The following is a 19,003-nucleotide window of genomic DNA, read 5'->3' on the forward strand; positions in this document are numbered from 1 at the left end:
TAAGATATTCCATGTTTCAATATTAGCATCAAATTCTACTTTGTTTTTGTTTTATTTCAAAATCAGGTCGCAGACCAGTCGTATGGTGTGCAGTGGCCAGCCCCTGTACCTGCACTGCTCTTACCATGTCTGTGCATTGTAAGATATTCCTGCGCTGATCATACAACTCCCATCACTGTTAGGATAACTGCACAATGAGCGTGAATCTGTATGAAAATTGTACGGTCATTATATGTCACCCTACGGTGCTCGAACTATTACCAGGATACGATCACCCTATGGCCACTCTATGAAAGATAGTTATAGGCAAAATGTAAATTGGATAGTATGGACAAATATTAGAAGACAAGCATATAATACAAAATCTTAGTGATGTTTAACTTTTGTTGATAATAAGCTTATTTTTCCCCTTGTTTTATTTCAGAACAATATGACAGTTTCTTGCTTGGGCTCGGGAGGTCAGTGATCTTCCTCTGCATCTGATTTGGAGAAGCCCAAGTTCGAGCTGGGGTCAGGATCTATTTAAATTTAAAGAGTAGGGAATTTCTATGTACATGTAAGCATCTTGCCAAGTCTGAACTCAACATTCTGAAGATGTCTACCAACTTCAGGCTGATACGTTGCTTTTGTTACGGGATAGCAATCTCTTCCCTCATCTGGCTCGTACTGATCTACAATTTCCTTAGTGATGTTGGCAAAGATGCCCCCGATGGGCTACCAGGGGGAAAGTACAACCCCGGGAGAGTGAAGATGATCCCAAGACATAGAGGCGGTGTCAGGCCTCCTCTTGGAGTGGTAGGGGGTGTCGTGGAGGACAATGATCAATGGAGGCTGAATAACTTAGTTGTGCAGGATGGAGGCGGTAATGACTTGAATGCCTTGAGATTTAACCCCAAAGTTTTCAATTCCAAGGATGCAGTCTACAAAAGAGAAGGAAAGGCAGTCAGATCAAGACAGAAGTTTAAAGCAGGTGAATATGGCACAGAGGGGTTCACAAAGTGGGGTTGAATTTAATTTGTGGTTTAACCCTATCTAGGCCAGGGTATTTTGGGAGATCGTTTGGCGCGGGGGGGGATATTGAGATATTGGCCATTGATCGCATGATCAAAATTGATATGCAGGTTGTCTGGAATATGATGTACAAAATTCTATACTTCATTTATGAATTTTGTTTGAAAACACAATTTGCATTGACTTAATACACAAAATCATGTTTTTGAGCAATGTTTGGTCTGACATGCAGTTAATTTTGGAACTGTGTACTCGGGCATTACAAATTTGGTCTCAAAAGATGCGCAAGACTTGAAAGTAAATGTCATCGAGTAGTGCGGTAAGTAAATGTCGCATGGCAAAAATATTGCGCAAATTGTTGATGGGAGGGCCTTGGAGGGATGCACCATTTATTGTCTGCACATCAATTTTTCATAGCATCTTATGAGGGTTTTTAACCCTTTGGACACTGCATGATTTTGCTATATTAACACATGTTTTCCATAGCCATCAGCCAGCTTATAGGCAGGTTAAGTCTCCAACGGGTTAACCCTTTTGTTTAGGTTAACTCACCTTAAACTCACCAAATTATCAGGCTAAATATTGATTGTTAATTACAATTCAATAGATTTTGTTGTAATTTTACAAATCTGCCTTACCTTGCATGCTATCTGAGTATAAAAATGAAGCCCTGAAAGTGCACCTTCAAAACATAATTATGCAATCTAATAGAAGTACATACATATATAAAAGTGTGTTAGAAATATCTGATCATTTTTGCCTCTATTTTATGGTATGATTCCTCTAAGGCATTTTTTAAGCAGAGAAACTGTGATAAAGCAGATGTAAAGTTTAAAATAAATCTTTGATATTCTTAAAAACATGAACTTGTAATGCCCTGCTCTCAGATGAAATTTCTACAAGTTCCTAGTTCATCCAAGACAATTGTGTTTAATGTTTGAAACTGTTGAAGGTTATTGATTGCCAGTTTTATTGTGATGTGTTTGCTCACCAAATAAAACTATTTTTATAAAAATCCAAGTGTCTGATTTGCAATGATATTACCCACTTTTCACACATTTTATTTATTCCCCCTTTTCTCTCAGATTCTCCAGGTGAATGGGGTGATGATGAGCTTGGTTTGGTGAGGACAGATGAAGAGAGGGCGATAAGAGATCGTGGTTACCGACAGCATGCCTTCAATGAACTCATCAGCCAACGGGTCGGCTTACACAGAAATGTCACCGACACAAGAAATCCATTGTAGGTATACTAAGTGTGTTTAGGGCCCTGTTGTGCAAAGTTACGATTGATCCGATGAAACGCAACTATGGACGGCCAGCAACGTCAACATCTATTATGATGTTTGTTCAAAATATTTCCTAGCTGTGATGTTTATTCATGCATTCATTGTTTTCTTGAAAATTCACTGCGCTTCTCTTTTTACATGAAAGGACAATATTTTAGTAGAAAAAATTATGACACTGAGGGATTCAATAGAGTTACGATTGATGGGATCAATCGTAACTCTTTGTACAACAGGGCCCAGGTTTTGTAGCCACCTGGTCTAATGCCTGTTTGTTTGTGCATGTAGTTTCTAGGGGCTTGTTCCAGAAAGAGTTGTAGTTAGTCTCAAATGCAAATATTGAACCAAACTTTATTTCAACTAATGAGAAATGCACATTTGTGACTTGAGATTGATTTTTAAGCTGGGTTTATTAAAGAATATCTCCTTATGCACACGGTTATGCAACAGGCCTTGGACTGCTTTATACTGGTGAATCTGCCTAAACTTTGATTGAATTAGGTCGATTGAGCGACATAAATAATGCATGCTCTGCTCTGAAAATGGCTTCTTCTACAACCTAACTCACCTGGGGTCAACCCCCCCTTCTATGTATGTTCATAAAACACATACACAATTTTGTTATGCCATTGGAATTTCTGATTCTATGTTTATTGCTTCAAGTAGCTTGCCTCTTTAAAATTTAAGTAGTTGATTTATCTCACTACCTTATCAATTTACACTACTTTTTGCTTCATTTCATTTCTAGATGCAAATACCAGGTATATTCTGAAGAGCTCCCTACAACAAGCGTTGTAATCTGCTTCTATAATGAGGCTTGGTCCACCTTACTGCGGACAGTCTACAGTGTTCTTGACCGTACCCCCAGGAGGCTCGTCCATGAGATCATTCTCGTTGATGACTTTAGTGAACTCAGTAAGTATTCCATTATTTTGAATACTGTAATGATAGGCACTAATATTAACATAATCTAGAGTAGAGTGTCTTTGCTGTAGATCTATGGTCTGGTGTTCTTGAGAATCAGGAGAATCGTCCATGAGGTCATTCTCGAAAGATGTTTGAAGGTTTGCACGGTGTTACGAACTATCATGGAGATGGTTTATGGTACACCATGTGTAAAGTTCTGGAGGGACTGAGATAAAAATGGATAGAGGCAGAAGTGAAATGGAGAGGCAAGAAAGTGGAAGTTAGGAAGTAAAGTATCTATCGGAGTTGAGTGTAGTCTTTAAAAAGGCTTTAAACTAGGAGTGGAAAGCTGAGAAGTAGGCAGGATGAGAGGCCTTGGTAGACAGCTGGTTGAGTTGGAGAGGTGAGAGAGGCTTATAGGAGGCTTGCTTGAGCCGTGAATGGAGTAGTAGAGCTGGAGCCGAGAGAAGGCCATTCTCGTTGGTGACTTCATTTAAATCAGTATCTCCTAGGGCTCACTTCATACAGGACTAGAGACTGGTATCTACCATGATAACAGGATTCAGCAGCCAATCAAAATTCAGTGAATTTTATGGCTCACGCACTTCATAAACGGAATGCAGATACCATTAGAGACAGTGATTTTACGTTTTCAAAATTTTTTTTTTCATTTCTGAAAATCTGTAATTCCGTTTCAACTTGATCTAAAAATGGAAATTCCATTTTGTCACTGAAAATGTACACAACAAAAACTTGAATTCCGTTTTTCAAAGGTGAATTTTGACATTAAAAGTATAAGAACCAAACACAATTTTATTTACCGGTAAAATGGAAAATCACTGTCCCTATACCATTATGATAACTTTGACATTATAGCAGCTGGCTTTTGATTCCATGCAGTTTCCAGATTGGTAAATATTACATCATAACCTTCATCTCACCTTTCTCATTCCAAGCTCACCTTAAGGCAGAACTTGATCAGTATATGGCAGAGAATTTCAATGGCCTGGTGCGTGTCGTCCACAATGAGAAGAGGGAAGGACTGATCCGTGCAAGGACCATTGGAGCAAGACATGCAACGGGGGATGTCCTCATGTTCTTGGACAGCCACTGTGAGGTAAGAACTCTTGTACTACACTTTGGCCCGTATTCTGAAGTCTGGTTTAACTTAGACCATGGTCTAACTCTGTGCTAAAATTATGGGAAGTCAAAAGTGTCAAAATTATGGGAAGTCAAAAGTGTCAAAATTATGGGAAGCCAAAAGTGTCAAATTTTTTTATCAAGTTGTATGTTTCTTATGTTTACTGTGCTCTTTCCTGGTTCATCAATTGTGAAGACAGCAATCTATACTTCTGACACAATTATGAATGAGGTGAAATATATCTCTTCTGTTGGTGATTTATGTAACAATTGGCTATCCATACTTAAACCACAATTTAAACCTGAGTTTTAAGTTAAACCGGTATGATTATTTACGTCTGGGGCCGACCTTTAACATTCCTATCCGAAAGACGAGATCAAGCTCGAACCTCTGCATCAATTCGTAACTTCCCCACATGGCATGGATTAAAAGTGTACACCACAACTCCTATTTATGGCATGTTTTCATGTTTAACTGTTTTATGATGGAAGGTGTTGATCAAGAAATTATGATCCTTTGTGAAATTAGCAGTGTCTCGTGCCGCACTCGACCCAGGTGAGATGAATGGGTACCCGGTAGGATTTATTCCTTGAACGCTTTAGCGCCTATTAATATGGCGGCTCAGCTACAGCCGGGGTAATAATATGATACCAAGTATCAAAGCGCAGTTGAGTGTATGCACATAGTAACTGCGCTATATAAATGGACTTATTATTATTATTATTATAATTTAAGAAAATCAGTATTTCCCATATTTTTGTGCATAAATTCCCTGAAAATGCAGGTTTTCTGTTTAGCTAGCATGTGATTACTAAATGAGATATACCATGCATCCCCTTCTCCAATATTAGACCTGGTTCAAAAAGATGTACCGGACTTTAAGTAAATACTTTTGTAACTTTACCAAAAACCACTTGGTTTACGGTTAAGTCATAGCAAAGTTATGAAGAAGACCATATAACAAAAAATATTATGATTATTTGTTTTATAGGTGAATGAGCTCTGGTTGGAGCCCCTGCTAGAGAGGATCAAAACTGATCCACATACCGTAGTCTGTCCCATCATCGACATCGTCAGCGCTGACACGTTCGCCTACACTGGGTCTCCGCTTGTCAAAGGGGGTTTTAACTGGGGTATGCACTTCAAATGGGAGAGCATCAGGCCTGGAAAGCTTGCTGGTAAAGAAGATTATGTGAAGCCAATAGAGTAAGTCAACTACTCAGGTGGTACATGTATCTCATTAGTTCATCCAGACTGAATAAGAATATCAGTCCACGTCATTGGTTTCATTTTCGGTATTGATAATAAAGTGACAAATATAATTTGCCAATGAATTCACTGATGTCATATTTATTTGATACTTTATTTGTTTTTCTTGACAAAATCTATCACTTTTTCATTATTATTATCATTATTATTTATCTAGTCATTTTTATTGTATTTTAAGTTTGTTTATTATTATTTGTTTTTTTGGGGGGGTAATTTTCACTGAATATTCCAAAAAAAAATTCTTGGTTAAAGAATTGGCAACAGTAACTCCATAAAAGTGGAAGTGTGGTTTGCATAAGTATATCACACTTTGGTGGATTACAAATGATTCTAGTTTCCATCTTTAAGCAGGACACATTAATAACCCCTACCCCTCCCTAACCAAGCATTGTTATATCACAGTTCTATTTCAATTTCCTCTCACATTAAACTTTCCTCTTTAGGGTTTAAAAAATCTCTACTTCATGCTATAAGAATATCAGCCACTGTGTTTGTTTTTTTGCTCGACAGGTCTCCTACGATGGCTGGTGGTCTTTTTGCAATGAACAGAGAATACTTTCATGAACTAGGAGAATATGATGAGGGCATGGATATATGGGGTGGAGAGAATCTGGAAATCTCATTTAGGGTAAGATGATTCTTGTTTTCATTGGACCACTCATAATGCTCTGAAATCATGATGGCCAAAGCAATTTGTGATGTGAAAACAAAAATTTAGAAAATTTAGAGTCAGACACGACAGTGTACAGGAATTGGCCATAGTTATTTTGTTAATCACAACATCTATATTGAAAGGAAAATATTGATGGCTTTTTGCTCTCAGTGTCTACTAGACATAAGAATTCCATAAACATGTTAAAAACACCCCTCTATATTTTCTAAAACTCAAATTGTGCTTCAGATATGGCAGTGCGGTGGAAAACTGGAGATAGTTCCATGCTCTCGGGTCGGCCATGTTTTCAGAAAACGTCGACCTTATGGCTCTCCAAGTCGGCAGGACACGACGACTAAAAATGCTGTCAGAGTCGCTGAAGTCTGGATGGATGAGTATAAGGTATGGTATGATCACCATTTGGTCTTCAATTACATTGTCTAGTTTCCATTTTGTCTAATCCCACACGTTCCCACTAGTTCATCTCTAACCAGTTTCTCTACTACCCGGTAACCATTTAGTCTAATTGTCGTGTTGCCCATTAGCCATTTTGTTTATCCAGTTACACTGGTACAATTTTCATCTTCATCCACATGTCCTCACACCACTGGATCTATATGGTTGGATGAACAACTTTTATGTTGCCAAGTGCAGAATAATAGAGAGATGAAATGGAAAATAGACCTTCTGGGATTTAAACTAAGTGACAGTTAGTCTAAGTAGGTATTGGACCAAGTATAGTGTAAACCAAATGGAAATTAGACCGAATCGATATCAAATGGGTTTTGTCTATGTGGTATTAGATTAATTGAGAAGTAGACCAGGGGCCCGTTTCATGAAGGGCTTGCAACTGTTGAAACTTTGCCATAATGGCAACTACCATGGTAAAGGGCTCAGCAGCCAATCAGAATCAAGGTTTCCATGGTAGTTGTCATAATGGCAAAGTTACAACAGTTGCAAGTCCTTTATGAAATGGGCCCCAGCTGATTGTAGACCTAGAGAACACGAACCTTCATGAGCATGAACTTGGTGAATTGCCACCTATGTGGTGTTTCCTAAAGCTATTCCCGAGTGACACATGACTGTATGCACAAATGAATTATATTTGTAGGTGCTAAGCCAGCTTTGTTTTTTTTTTATAAGCACAAGAACAGGGGGCCGTTTCATAAACTGTTCGTAAGTTAAGAGCTACTTTAAAAACGACTGGTGAACCTTTCTTACGCACTAAACCATCGCTCCTAACTTACAACCAGCTTTATAAAATACCCACTAGTGTGCGTCCTCATGACACGATCTGACCAATGCGATCATGCCTATCATACCGTACGCAACTTTTAAGTGCGACTCTTAACTCGTACTTAATCTTTGTGAAGCACCCCCCCCCCTCCTGGATTAAAAAATTGTTTGACCTCTGTGAATATTTTATGGAAGGTCCACTACTTCAAGTTTACCTGTAGAATTTCATAAAATTTAATAAAATCACACTTTTCATTTCCAGGAGCATTTCTACAATGTCCAGCCCAGGGCCAGAGATATTGCCTACGGGGACATCTCATCTCGTCTGGCGCTGCGGGAGAAGCTCAACTGCAAGTCCTTCAAGTGGTACCTGGATACTGTTTACCCAGAGATGAGGACACCCGATGATAAGAAGGGCAAATCAGATGGGGTGTTAGGGGGAGGGGCTCAGAGGATTGAAAGGAAAGCCGCACCAACATCACTCCGCAAGGGGAAGGTATGATCTCAAACCTGAGTAGAGGACTTTGAAGTGTAGAGACCCTAGTGATTCATGGAGAATATGGTTATTATCACTGACTAATTTGTTCTTGGCCAATCACGTGCTAGGATTTCAGTAGCCTATAACAGTTGTCATGAAAATCATAATTTGTTTCATGAAATGCTTCCCAGGTCTAATTATCATTTATCCTACAGCTATGAAGCTTTGGACAGGAAAATATGCAAGGAAGATATGGTGCCAAGAATGACCTCCCCCCCCCGCAAGGGGGGGTGTAAATTTCTCCAATGAAGGCACCACGGATATCACTGGACAAAGGGAATGTTTTTCCTTAGATTCGATACCTCTAATTAAGTCTATCAATGTCTAGTCATAGGGCCCCTACTTTTTCTCAGTTAATGTGTACAAAAATTTAAAAATGACCATCTGATTGTGATTTTTGCACCTGTTGTTAGCCCGCCAACTTGCGGTTCAGCCCCCCCCCCCCCCAGAATTTTTTTTTAAAAACTGGGAGAAAGTTTTATATCTGATCTTCGCCATTTATCCCTAAAAACCATTCTTTTTTTTTCATTTCTAGCTGAAGCATGTTTCTACTGGCCTATGTCTGGTGCCTAATACAGTTGAGTTAGTTAAAGGAACAGAGCTTATCCTTGGAGGGTGTGAGTACCTGGGTAGCTCCAAGACAAAGGTAAGTTTATACAATTTACAAAGGTGGTGTTGATTCGATGGTTTTAAGTCTTGGTGTAAACAGATTACATTATAATTATTCAGCATGTATATTTAGAAAACTTTTCAATAATGAATGACTCCTTTTGCCACAGGGCACTATACAGTGTGTATCAAAAAAAAGGGACAGTTTTGAAAAGTCTATAAAAAATTTGTTTCAAATTATTATATCTATATTTTGATGTTAATAGATGCTCTAAGATCTTATCTTCGAAATGCCATTTAAAAAAATAAATTTTGTTTATGCTTGAGTAAATACGGGACGTTTTTGTCGGGGGTTCAAAAAGAGGCTTGCGCCAAAATGGCAGAAATGAGAAATTTGATGATTAGACTTTTGGCTAATCAGCAGACTTCCTCTTAATGTTTTCATTATCTTTGCCATAATTTTCGAATTATGCTGTCAAATTTCATATCTTGTGATTTTGACATAATATTCAGAAAATTATATCATTTCACTTTCTATTTTTTTCCTTGGTCATAATTTTTTATTTGGGGGGGGGGAGCACCCCGAGCCCCCACCCTCAGTATGCCACTGTTCATAGGCACCATAACTTTTGAAGCACACAATGAAAGGATTTGAAAAAAAACACGCTCTCCCATACTTTGGTTTAAAAAAATGTTCTTGCCTAAAGAAGGAATATTCAAAGCTAAAAGATAACATATTAAAAAGGAACAACAGAACTATTCAAGCAAATAAGTAGATTTGGAAATGAATTTTGACCGCATAATTCGAAAATTATGGCAAAGATAATGAAAAGGTTAAGAGGAAGTCTGCTGATTAGCAAGAAGTCCGACCATCATATTTATCATTTTATGCCATTTTGGCGCAAGCCTCCTTTTTACTCCAGACAAAAACATTCAGTGTTCGCTCAAGCATGAACAAAACTAAATTATTTTAATGGTATTTGAAGGATAAGACTCCAAAGCACGTATTGACACCAAAATATAGAGATTATGATTTGAAACAAAAATTTTATAGACTTTTCAAATCTGTCCCGTTTTTTTTTATACGCACTGTATTGATGCTTGTTACCATGGTTAGAGGAAAAACGAGTCCAATGTTTTATGTTAATTGATTTATGTAAACAGTTAGCCTTGAGATGAAGTCAGAGTCCACTTTAATTGACATGCATCTGAAACTCTGTCGTCTTTAAATGACTCTTTGAATTTTCTATTTGATCTATATCAGGTTAATTGGTAATTTATTCATAATCTCTTAATGATTTAATGATGTTGAAGGAGGAATTAACAATGACTTTGACTGATGTTGATTGTATATGTTTGTGCAATTCGTGTGAACATTGGTCAGATGTGGGTATACATAGGTTCCTCATTTACAGTATGACTTCTTATTGTGACAATTGTTTTGCCATTGTGACTGACCACCCCAAAATCACCAATTAGTCGCCAGGTAAGGTTCCCTGTCAAAAGCCAAAATGATAGTTTAGTCTCCAAAATCCAAAAATTAATGAATAGCTCATCTGAAAGAGCAATTCTTCTTCTTCATAATGCGTAAATTTGAAGTCTTGAAGTTGAATAAAAGAAAAGATACAAGAGTTTCTTGGACACTAATTTTTCAGACTGCTTGGCAAGTTTCACTGAGATTACACCGTATGCACTTCTCATGCTTGAATGAACCCCAAGCTTCAAACCTTGTTTTCTGCTTATTTCTAAAGCTCTTGCTGAATTTTCTCAGCATTCAATCAAGTACTTGTAATTGATGGTCAAATCTAACTTATCATATATCAATTTTAAAGCTTAGGAAATGGAATTTTCAAGCTCAATAGAAATCTCAATATTCATGTTGGTCGACTTATTGTTGGTGTTGGGGGTGGCAGGCCATGTATGATACATCACTGATTACAGGATTCACTTCTGATATTTTCTTTCAGACATGGTACCAGACTGAATTTCTTCTGCATTCAATTAAGTACTTGTACTGGTTATTGTTGGTCAAATTTAACTTATGATGTATCATTTTAAAGCTTAGGAAATGGAATTTTCAAGCTCAATAGAAACCTCAATATTCATGTTGTTCGACTTATTGTTGGTGTTAGGGTGGCAGGTTACGTATGATACATCACTGATTACAGGGGGGCGTTTCATGAAAGGACTTGTCGGATGTTTTATCCGACAAGTCCCATTTTATCCGACAGTTACCATAGTAACAGCACATGTACCTCTCAGCCAATCAACATCAGAGAAAGATGTCAGATCTGACCACTTGTCGAATGAAATGTTGATGAAACACTCCCCAAGATTCACCTCTTATATTTTCTTTCAGACGTGGTACCAAACTTCTGTGGAGGAACTGAAGCTGGGTGATGCCATCTGCATGGACATGATGGAGGGCAACCCTGCTTCCACTCCTCAACTACGCAAGTGTGATGGTATGGGGGGCTCCCAACGCTGGCGTATCAAGAATAAGGTATGACCCCCACCCTTTTTATACGCCCGTCTCGACGGGACGTATTATGGTATCATGCTCAGTGTCCGTCCGTTAACCTTAAACGCGATAACTTCAGTTTAATTTAACCTAGGCTCATATGATTTGGTGTGTATGATACTAGCATGGATCCCAGGAAACCTATGGATTTTGAAGTCAAAAGGTCAAACGTCAAGGTCAAAGTGACATATTTTCATCTTACCCTCTGCAGTCCGTGTAAATGCGATAACTTCCGTCTAACTTAACCTAGGCTCATGTAATTTTGTGCGTATGATACTAGCATGGATCCCAGGAAGCCTATTCATTTTCAGATTAAATGGTCAAAGGTCAAGTTCACACTGACATGTTTTCATCTTGCCCTTCTGACGTCCTTGTAAACGCGATAACTTTAGTGTAACGCAACCTAGGCTCATATAATTTTGTGTGTATGATACTAGCATGGATCCCAAGAAGCCTTTTGATTATTTGCGGTCAAAAGGCCAAAGGTCAAGATCACAGTGACATGTTTTCATCTTACCCTTCTGAAGTCATTGTTGACTTGTTAACTTTAGTTGTTCCTTGGCTCATATAATTTGGTGTGTATGTTACTAGCATGGATCCTAGCAATTCTATTGATTTTGATGTTAGAAGGTCAAACTTGAAGTCGCCATCTTCCACTTCTCTTCCTTGACCAATAGCTCCATTTTCCATGTTACAGACGAGCGTATTATGTGCTCACCTTTTAGAACCCAAAGTTTGAGGAAAGAAAAAAAATGAAAAGAAGAAGTCTAACAATGTGTCATGGACCCAATGCCTAGTATGCATTTGCTACGATCATCATACAATACCCCTGTGCTAATCATATGATACCAATATGATTTATTAATGGCTACAATCTCACAATTTTTCCCAAAAAATTGCATTTATGCCGGGCTAAACAATATCTTAGAACATAAAATGATCATTAATCTGGATGAAAATAACATGGTCGTATGTCATTTTAGCATGATTACATGTAGGACTAGGATTTAATCACCCTATGGACACTCTCTGATGATTGTAGACTTAATGTAAATGGGGTATTAAAGGGATGCTCTGGGCTGAAGGAATTCATATCTCAATAAATAGAGTAAAATTCACTGAACAACATGCTGAAAATTTGATCAAAATCAGATAGCAAATAAAGTAATTGAATTTTAAAAATTTGCATTCTGCTGAAACAGTTCTAGGTATGTCTTTGTGAAAATTCATTATGTTGGCTAATGTCACATCCCCACTTTCCTTTTTCTTATGTTATTACATGAAATCACAACTGTTTCTTTTTTCATGAATGTGTAAATGATATTTCTGCATTATGATGAATAAGTTGTAGCAAGAAATAACTACTGCACTTAATCATTGTCAATCCAATTGTTTTAGTTCTCGGTAGAAAATTTTTGAATAAACCTAATTTCATGTAATAAAATACAAAAGAACAAATGGGGATATGACATCAGCCCACCTAACATATTCATGAAGAAATGCCTAGAACTATTTCACCAGAATAATGCAAATTTTTTAAATTCAATTACTTTATTTGTTATCTGATTTTGATCAAATTTTCAGCATTTTGCTCTGTGACTTTTACTCTTATTTATTGAGATATAAAAATATTCAGCCTGGAGCATCCCTTTAAGAAATGAAAGGTTCAAATTATAGAGATCTACATGAACTCGAATGATGCTCTAGAAGGTCTACATAAACTTGATTGAGAAGGATGTCAGTTTGCTTTAGTTTTACCATGGGCCAGCTAAAAATAACAAAGAAGCTGCAATCAATCTTAACAGTTTCTGTGCTTTGATATATCACCATGAAAAAAGTGAAGTTTGCAAACAAGCTTTAGTTTCTGAACTGGGACATTCCTTAAGTTCAAAGATGGAAAGGGGGCAGTTGATTCAGCTGAGGACAGCAAGTTGCAGAATGAAAGATCTTTTTTTTTTTAAACAAATCTTCCATGACTGCTCTGTTATTCTGGGAATACTGTGAACAGATAAGGATTCTTGGAGTGAATTTTCCTAAAGTGGTAGCCTCACTGAGCCAGCTTAACACTACTTTCACGCCAATTAAAGTTTTGAGTCTGATCTTTTCCAATGTGGCCATAGCATACTATGAGTATGATGAGTGGCTGGCTTTATTAGTGAGTATATGTATGATGGGGGGGAGACCCAAAGCTTCGCACTATGTTTACAAACGATAGAAACTATGCCAATTTTAATATTTGAACAAATTATCTGTCATTAACTTGTGGAAAATTTTCTAAAGATCAATATTGCAAGAAAAAAATATCACAAAACTCACTAATACAAAAATCCCGCCATGTTTTCCGAACACCACTTGAATTCGCCGCCCGATGTTAGAAGGGGTCGTAAAGCTACGCGCTCAATTTATCATGCAGAAAAAAAGTATCTCCTGTGCCTCAATTTCTAGAATATGTTCATACTATTATAGGATAATATGAAATTATATTACTATGTTACTAATATTACTCCAAAATTCCAAACAGTTGTGGGTTTTCTCTGCATTTAGGGATTTACTGCAGCCTCTGTAGAAAAAATTTAATAGGAATCGTTCGTCACTCTGCAGTCACAATTCCACACACAAAGTGCGAATTTGACATTAAAAACTGCATGCGCGATGAGTGGTGCGTAGCTTTAGGAGCCGAGCAGCTTTAGGAGCCCCTACCATACCAAATGATTAGCAAAATAATTTTTTTATTTTCTATTTTTTGCAGAAAATATACCATCCTGTTACCGGTCAGTGCCTGAGCATAAAGGAGTTTGGCAGTGTACAGATGGCCCACGTTGATATCTGTAGTGACGACCCTATGCAGGAATGGGAATACCAAGCACACAGGTGACACAGCAATAATGAAAGAAGGTCACAAGTCACAAACTTTCAATTTTGAGCCATGGTAGGATGAAAAGTAATAATAATGGTGATGATAATCATGAATGGAATATTTAATAATCTAGAGTGTGATGTATTTTTGAGGGGTAAGTCAGCTCTGATTCTAAGCTGAAGCTGGGGCCCGTAACACAGAGGTTTATAGTGGGTCGCAAATATTATGAAAGAACAATTCTGATTGGTTCCTGGTCAGTGTTTAGAATGAAATGTGCATGGGAGAATGCTCTTGATTGGCCTTTGCGATCTAGCTAAAGATTACAATATTTTGTGTTATGGAGCTCCAATGCTGTTCTTATTTTGCCATGAAAGACAGCAAACCATTATTGAATTTTGAGGTGGTCAGTAAATATGGTAGCCAGGTAATACCTACATGTATTAATTCATCACTTTATCATAGCATTTATTTTTTTAGCAATTGCTGACAAGTGAGTGATGTCCCCAAAATAAAACTTAACATAAGACACAAAAACAAAGTCTGACTGCTGTTATTACCGTAAGTAACGGTGTATTAACCGCACCCGTGTATAAACCGCACCCCCGACTTTTGCTTCTACCCCGCCGAGAAAAAGGTGCGGTTAATACACCGTTACTTACGGTAGTAATTACTTAATGTCGTTTTTACTTCACATTTTTATTTCATGTTCTCTTTTCTTTTCTCCTTTCTCATGAAAATGAGATTTAACAGTACTAGACTAGTAGTGTGTGCATTGTAGTTTTTATTTTCGTTTACTTCTTTGAAAAAAATGAGCTATTAAAAAATACATGTATGCTGCAAAAATTACATTATACTGTCTAGAAAATGTGCTTAAAACAATTTTTGCATACATGTGAGTTTATTCATATCATTCAATGCTGGAATTTTGAAAAACACCAAGGATGTTCTCTCCGTGTTTATTCACATGAATGAGGAAAAGGAATTTACTCCCTGAAAGTACATATAACAGTATGCATGTTGTTTTATTTTTTCTTATACCTCCTTTAGTATATTGATGGTGTATGTATATACCAGAGACTATATTTTTCTATTGCTTGTGCTATTTTTGAAGTATGACTGACTAAGAAAGGGTGCTTTTCGACACACAGTAAGTACACATAATCAATGGTCTTGTCATTGTCATTTGTTGCATGTCAATGTACAACTTGCCAAGAATCTGTGGGGTATCTAGATCGTGAGGGGGGGGCATGTGACCCAGGTGTCATGGGGGATATAAAAGGCATGAAAGAAGTATAAGGTTAAGATTCAATGCGATGAACATCTAAAGAAGCATTATGAAAGATGGCAGGTGCAGGGCAAAAATTTTTTATCAGAATTTTTGGTCTTCTACACCTTTCATTTTTCCAAAAGCTTCCGATTGAAGTTAATTCCTATTACAGGATTTCTAGATATCATAACACTGGATCGTACTGAACAATCCAATATCAATCAATAATATAAACTATTGTTATATTTTCTTTACTTGTATGTAGAAATTTGCCAAAATTCCTTGTGGGGAGAGAAGCATTCTGCTTATATATGATGTATTTGCTGCTTTTGATATAGATGATAGGAAATGATATGGGAGTGTGTACAATTTTAAAGTATTGAAGATTTTGCATTCCCACCTATTTTTTTTAATGTCTTCCAAGTCTTCTAATTGCTATTTCCTGAAAAGAGATATTTGCTCTCTTTTCAGTATTGCATGACCTGGCATCTTCATCTCTGTTTAAGAATATTTGCTGCACCTGAACCAAAGCTTTTATTTCAATTCAACTTAATGTACAATGAACACAAAAAAGTCCATTCATTGCAGGATACATGGATATGTCTCTGTTATTGGAGCGTTTAACAACTATAAGCCTACTTTAGCAAGCTGAAGTATTGCTACATAAAATATTTACAATGAATGCAAAATCTAAACAAAAATGCATTTTTTATTGTGAAGGTGGTATTTTTTTCTTCATTTCATTCCTGAGGTTTTCATATCTCTTTCCTTCCATATGATATAGATAATAACTTTATTTATGCCATACCCAAATTGTATGCGTAGGATTGATATTAAGCCAGTAAGATATACACGTTTAACTCTTTAACTGAAATATTTTGAAACTAATTGTATGTGTATTATTTGTGATGTCTCAAAATATTATGATATTGGTATAAAATACAATGTGATATATTCCCAATCAAACTCCTATTGCAAATTTGTTGATTTGGTGGGAGCGAGTGGTATGTGTATTCATCTAAGTTTATTTATAAGCAATTCTTGGTATTTATGGGTGAACATATTTTGTTTTACAATGCTGGGGAGTGTGTCATCAGATCTGACAACTTTCCTTGATTCTGATTGGCTGTGAGGCATTGTTACTATGGTAACTGTCGGATAAAACATCCGACAAGTCCTTCATGAAACACTCCCAAGTTTGTCTAAAGTGTTTCTTTCTCATGTAGGTATGTTGTTTGTTTGTTGTTGGGTTTTGTTTTTAATAACTCGTTTTGTTTGACAATCTTGTTCTTAATGTAGATTTTATTAATTACAGTCAACTCGTAGTAATTACACTACACCCTTTCACAAAATTTACTTTCTCGCTGATAGTAGCATTGGCAGCTTGGTTGAATGTACTTCTAGTAATATATATTTTCTTTATGAATCGTTGCAAGAAACTTGCCCTCTGTTGCAACTGAACTTTCCTGTAATGTCTCTATTTATGCCAGATTTTAAGACTTGTGCTTGATTTGCAATTAAATGTAAGCTTTTGCAACACCCAGGCTACTTTATGGTGCTTCTGGTAAGTCACAGATCTTGCCACTGGTACAGACCTAGAAATAATTGGCAATTTTAATATTCATTTTTTTTTCTTCTGAATATTATTTATTTAATCGTATTTTAATTTTACTCTAACTGTCCCTGTTTTCTACCAAGAATGCAACAGTTTGATAGTGTAGTCACAAGGAGGGGGGGGGGGGGGGGGGGGCTGGTTCATGCTGTTGAAGCGAACCTCTTCAAGCCTTAAATTAACGGCAAAAATATGACAAATGGAAAATAGCATAAAATGAAAGGGGAAAAACATTTAGAGGGGCATTATGAGGCATAATAGCAGTCCAGGTTGTACACAAATGGAAGCCCTTCTATTTGTTGTAATTTGTGCATGCCTACATTTGTAGAATAGGCAGACAAAATGGGTTTCTCAATCATGGCTGAAACTGCAGATTAAAGATATCAACATACCACTTGGGCTCCATCTTACAGAGATACGATTGATCCAATCAACAAACTATGGAAAGCCAGCAACGCTAACATGTAAAATGCATGTTTCTTAAAAATGTTTTCTAGATGTGATGTATACTCCTCCAATCAATTTGTTTTGACAATTTGGTGTGCCCCTCTTTGTTTTCTAGATGTGATGTATACTCCTCCAATCAATTTGTTTTGACAATTTGGTGTGCCCCTCTTTGGATACAAAGAACATTGCAGTAAAAAGTTCTTGTTGGAAAAATTATGACAATGATGGATTTCCATATAGTTTTGGTTGATCAGATCAATCGCAACTGTTTGTAAGATGGGGGCTTGTTCTACACCCATTTCTATTTTATGCTGAGTCTCATCTCATATGGTCTAATCCTAATTTGTCTATTTAACCTGTTGGTCATGAACTATCTTGGTCTAATTGCCATTTTAGCCCACCATTTTGTAATGTCCAGTTAGGCTATACCCATGTCATCTAGTATCAACTTGGTTTAACTGTTCATGAATTGAATTTTAATTTGATAAATTACAAAATGATTAGTAAATGGGCATCTGAGCATTACACTGACTGACAATTATACACTAAATTTATAGTAGACCAAATAGGTTTAGCATATGTGATATTAGACTAGAGAACATCTTGGTATATATATGTTTCTTAGCTCACGATGGGCCTAGACGCACAAAGTTTGATCATGATAATGATTGTATAAACTATGGTGATTTTGTATATTTTTGCATGTTATAGGTAGCTTGAAGCTGTAGATATTATTTATCTTGTAATACAAAGATGAATTTTCTCTATTCATAAGAAATTAAAATGTGATTCCATCTGTATTTCTGTGAATCATCATTGATTTGTTTTCCAGTTAAACTTAGTTTGAATTGTGAAGTGTTGAAATTGAAGTGAGTCGGGGGGTAGTGAACAGAGGAGAAACTTTCCCCCTTTGATATTTCATGTGATAAATAGAATAGAGGGAGAATGAGTGTGTTTAAAGACTTGTACAAATATAGTGTGTATTATATCAAAGTTAATTTGAATTGTATAGAGGGCTAATACTACCATGTTTCAGTACGAGCCTGCATTTATAGTTAAGGGTCTATGGAAGAGTATAATCAGCCAGTCTTGGACAGTTTAAAAGATTATTGAATATTTACCAGAATGTAATAAGAGTAACTTCTCATCTTATGCACCTTACTCATGCAGCTGATAACATTCAGAAATTAATAAATTGCTCTGAAAAGCCAATTGGTACAAATTCCATTGTTCAAAGATTGGGTAAATTGGATGAAATTACTGAAAACTATTCTGTCAGGAGTATCAACACTTTCACTTGCACCCCCCCCCCCCCGCAGGATTCCTGCAGGAAAGATGTGGCTCTGACTTTTGACAAGGTGCTTTGTCTTGAGCTCAACAGGGCTTTTTTTTGTACTTTGTAATCAATGACACTTGTTACATGTGCTTTCACTCTGATGGGTTTGTAATATGCAATAGAGTACCGAAGCAATGACGTCAGTTGCTATGGTAGCCTGGTGCTAAACAAATGAAGTTGAACCCGCTGAATGAAAGCGTGTTTCTCACAGGAGAAAATGGCTAGTAGTGGTATCGGAATTTGATCGCTTGCAACCTATTTTTCAGATAAGCCAAAGTCATACAAATGTGACAAATGTGTACAGACAATCGTCAGC

The 19,003-nt window shown here is 36.8% G+C and overlaps 1 protein-coding gene across 1 annotated transcript; it reads left to right on the plus strand.

Moving 5' to 3' along the window:
- Positions 1–422: 422 nt before the first annotated feature.
- LOC121426288 (polypeptide N-acetylgalactosaminyltransferase 11-like) lies at positions 423–14,546 on the plus strand. Its single transcript, XM_041622524.1, has 11 exons — positions 423–970; positions 2,097–2,253; positions 3,045–3,211; positions 4,159–4,319; positions 5,335–5,549; positions 6,123–6,240; positions 6,514–6,666; positions 7,763–7,996; positions 8,574–8,684; positions 11,007–11,150; positions 13,918–14,546. The coding sequence occupies exons 1-11, from the start codon at positions 595–597 to the stop codon at positions 14,041–14,043; spliced, it is 1,962 nt and encodes a 653-aa protein (XP_041478458.1). The 5' UTR covers positions 423–594; the 3' UTR covers positions 14,044–14,546.
- Positions 14,547–19,003: the final 4,457 nt, after the last annotated feature.

The sequence above is a fragment of the Lytechinus variegatus genome, chromosome 13 (assembly GCF_018143015.1).
Source record: "Lytechinus variegatus isolate NC3 chromosome 13, Lvar_3.0, whole genome shotgun sequence".
NCBI classification, from domain to species: Eukaryota; Metazoa; Echinodermata; class Echinoidea; order Temnopleuroida; family Toxopneustidae; genus Lytechinus; species Lytechinus variegatus.

Coding starts and splice junctions, on each gene's coding strand:
- LOC121426288 (XM_041622524.1), top strand. CDS start 595: ATGTCTACCAACTTCAGGCTGATACGTTGCTTTTGTTACGGGATAGCA. Junction 5,550..6,122: donor GATTATGTGAAGCCAATAGA/GTAAGTCAACTA, acceptor TTTGCTCGACAG/GTCTCCTACGATGGCTGGTG. Junction 11,151..13,917: donor GCTGGCGTATCAAGAATAAG/GTATGACCCCCA, acceptor TATTTTTTGCAG/AAAATATACCATCCTGTTAC.